This window comes from Charadrius vociferus, unplaced genomic scaffold (assembly GCF_000708025.1).
Source record: "Charadrius vociferus isolate BGI_N301 unplaced genomic scaffold, ASM70802v2 scaffold1611, whole genome shotgun sequence".
Classification (NCBI taxonomy): Eukaryota; Metazoa; Chordata; class Aves; order Charadriiformes; family Charadriidae; genus Charadrius; species Charadrius vociferus.
Window position 1 is genome coordinate 46,797 of NW_009646968.1, and position 3,408 is coordinate 50,204.

The 3,408-nt window shown below is 53.8% G+C and overlaps 1 protein-coding gene across 1 annotated transcript; it reads left to right on the top strand.

Annotated features, from left to right (window-relative positions):
* The first annotated feature begins 95 nt into the window (after positions 1-95).
* On the top strand, positions 96-1,898 carry LOC104295608 (lamina-associated polypeptide 2, isoforms alpha/zeta-like). The gene is made up of 2 exons (XM_009895378.1): positions 96-182; positions 1,065-1,898. The coding sequence occupies exons 1-2, from the start codon at positions 96-98 to the stop codon at positions 1,896-1,898; spliced, it is 921 nt and encodes a 306-aa protein (XP_009893680.1).
* The last annotated feature ends 1,510 nt before the right edge of the window (positions 1,899-3,408 follow it).

Sequence of the window (3,408 nt, forward strand, 5' to 3'; positions counted from 1 at the left end):
GCGGCCGCAGGATCTCGGTGACAGACGAGCACGAGCGTTGCGTCCTCTGCCTGGGAGTGGGCCACGACCCGCAGGGCTGCGGGGCCTGTGCTGGCATGGCCCCCTACGCCGCCCGCCTTCGCTGGCAGCACCTCCGCGCCCTGCTGCAGGCTCGGCCCGGTGGTGGCACGGACCTGCACCCGGTGAGCTGTGGGGCAGCAAAGGGGAAATCCACCAAGCGCCGGCATGAGGTTGCCTTCCCTGCCCGTAGCCAGGGCTCCGACCCAGCGCTACAGCCCACAGCCCCGCTGTGCCTTCCCACAGAGCCTGGGAGTGCAGCTCTGCTGAAGGACCCGCTGTTAACGTCTCCAAAACCTGATTTACCTCCCCAAAGCAAAAGTTTTGTGGTACCTGACAACATACACTCCCCGCAGAAGAAGCACTGTCGTGTAAGAACCAAACAGAACCCAAAAGCTTCAAGCCCACGAGCGCTGAAGCCACCACCTTCAAGCAGTTTTGTGTCCCAGTCTCCACACCATCCCCTGCACTCAGTGTCAGGACTGGAACCACAATCTGGGGAATCTCAGTGGCTGGGTGTCCTCTCAGACCTGGCCAGGTCCATCCTCCTCATTGCTGAAGCGGCCTCAAGACCCAGAGAGCCACCTCCAGAACTTGCCACAGGTCCTTTGGTGAGCTCCAGCGCAGCCGGGATGCTTTTGGAATCAAGGATGTCCTCCGGACCTCAAGAGTTGTCTCTCTTACTGGATGAAGCAGTTACTTCAAGTCAAACGCCCCTGCTGCCAACGGTCTCGGAACAGCCGCCATCATCCCCCTGTGACAGAGTGTCCCCTCACCCCACCTCGCCAACAGGGGGTTGTGACTCATCCAGCTGGACGCCAGGTGAGGCGTTTGGGGATGAGGGTTGTTGCTATGATTCTTCTGGAGAGGATGATTTGGCTGATCTTACCTACCATTTTAGAGCAGAAGAACAAGAGGGTAATACTTCCACATCAGAAAATCCATCTTTCCCCCACTTCTTGAAAAGATTGGCTAGACTGGTTGGATTTAATTTAATTCCATTCCAGGAGTCGACAGGGAGTCTCGTTGATCGGTGTCTGGATCCCTCCTGCAAAGGAGTTGCCATGCCCTTGCATCCTATCTTGGACAAGCTGGTAAAGAAAGTGTGGCAGACACCCCACACCATTCCTCCTGTATCAAAGGAAATTGAGAGGAAATACATCCTCCCCGAGGATGCGGTCGGTTACGTCTCTCAACCCGCACACAAGAGCACGGTAGTGGAGGCAGCAATGGCGAGGGAGAAGGTGGGCCAGGAGCACGGTACTGCACCCCAAAACGCGGAACTGCGGCGCCTGGATGCATTTGGCCAGAGGGTTTACCAGTCAGCAGCTGCAGCCCTTCGTGTCGTGGACTATCAAGTCTACATGGCCAGAGGTCAAGTTGAGCTCTGGAAGAAAGTTTCTGCACTAGCAAAGCGTCTTCCGCAGGACCAGCGTCAGGCCTTCCAGGCCGTCGTTCTCGAGGGCGCAGACCTGGCCAGGCATCAGGTGCACGCAGCCTTTGACACAGGGGATACGGTGGCGCGAGCCGCTGCCTCGGGGGTGGATGCACGGCGGTCTGCTTGGCTGCAGGCTTCCAGCTTCCACGAGGAGGTCCAAACAAAACTCGAGAACTTACCCTACACAGGGGAGAATCTCTTTGGGGAACAGGTGGAAGCCACTTTACAAAGAGCCAAAGAAAGGCAGGCCACGCTGCGCCTCCTGAGGTCAGTGTACTGTCCCTCGGCCCCCCGCAGCGGGGTTGGGAAGGGGAAAGCTCCTCTGCATAAGCCGGCTTTCACGTCCACTGTTTGTTTCAAGGGGATGCAGTGCCCTTCTGGGAAGGGTGCCCTGCCGCAGTAGCAGAACGAGGTGCTCTTCATCCCCTCTTTGCAGACAGCAAAAATAAAAGGGGGTTCAAAGAGCCCGAGGCGTTCAGCTGGTAAATCATGTTTGGTAAACTGATAGCCATTAGTGAGATGATGCGGTCTGCCTTTTATTTCCTCCTGCTTTTGAGTTTCAAGTCCTAAGCTTCATTATGTATGACTAGAAAACAAAAGTGTGTCCAAATCTCCATTCCTCGGTTCCTGAGAGTGCTCTAATAAACCATCTTGTTGTGGAGAAGCGCGTACGGTCTGATTCCACTTGGCAAAGCCACCAGGCCGTGGGGAGAAGGAGTACTTCCTAATGGGAAAGTTAAAGAACCAGAAAAGTTTGACATACTCGCATGGGGATTCCTTCTCTCCCTTCCAGACCAAGGCAGGAGGCTGCCGGTTCAGCCTCCTGCAGAAGCGGTGGCAGCATGCTTTCTCAGCAGAGTCGTTTTTTAAAGGTGAGGTACAAACCTTCTCTGGAGTCGGTGACCTGAGTGGTCGGAGGCTCGCTGTCAGCACAGAGATGGCTTGGCTGGCACTTGCTTTTTGTGTGTCCAATGTCAATCTGTTAGTTTTCTTTCAATTGAAGTGTTTCTCTCTCTTCTCAAGAAGAAAATCTCAGTGAGACTTTAAGTAACGTCTGCTACTGCTGTTTGTATTGTAAGTGGCTGAAAATATTCTTTCTTTCCCCAAGGAGTTGTCTACCTGGAAAACTGATTGACATCACTGTTCTGCTGCAGTTAACCCATATTCTCTGCTATGAAATGACTGTGCATTTATTCTTAAATAAAATCAATTCTATTTCAAACTAGAGAGTCTCGATGTGGGAATTTATTCTCAAGTCGCTGTCATGATTGATTTCTCCTTGGTAGGCGAGGCATGGTGTTGCCTACTTCTTGTTAAAATAGGTTGGCTAAACCATTGCTCGGAAATACAGCTCAGATCAGGACACAGCTCAGCCCTTTGCATCTGTTGGGCTTGTGTTTTTTAACGGCAAATTTTATGATATGAAGCTCGAGCTCCAGATACTTGTTTACCCCGGGGCTCACATTATCACTGGAGGGGGAAAGCAAATCACTGAGAAATCTAAAAATAACCCCAAACCTTCCGCAGGCAGGAAGGTTCTGTTATTTGCAGAAAGGGAAGTGGCTGACGCAAGGATCCTGTCTCAAAGTGGCCATCGGGGAGTGATACAAGCAGCTCCTCGCCTTGGCTTTTGGGTGGCTCTCAGCGTTGCTTGTCCTGAGGCACATCCCGGGGCTCACGGGTCAGCGTCCGCGTGGCCTTTCCGGAGGTGGGGCTCTGCTGGACGTCCCTGCCGTCAGCAGGTTACAAAGGAGCAGTCACTTATGTGGAGTGTCAGTAATGAAGTGAAAGGGGCTTAATTCGACCCCATTCCACCCTGGTGGTGCCGATGGGATCGGCAACGTGTGAGAGCGGGTGGCCAAGATGGCAGCAGCTCGCCCTGTGCAGTGAGTGCTGCTCGGCTGCACCGGGGG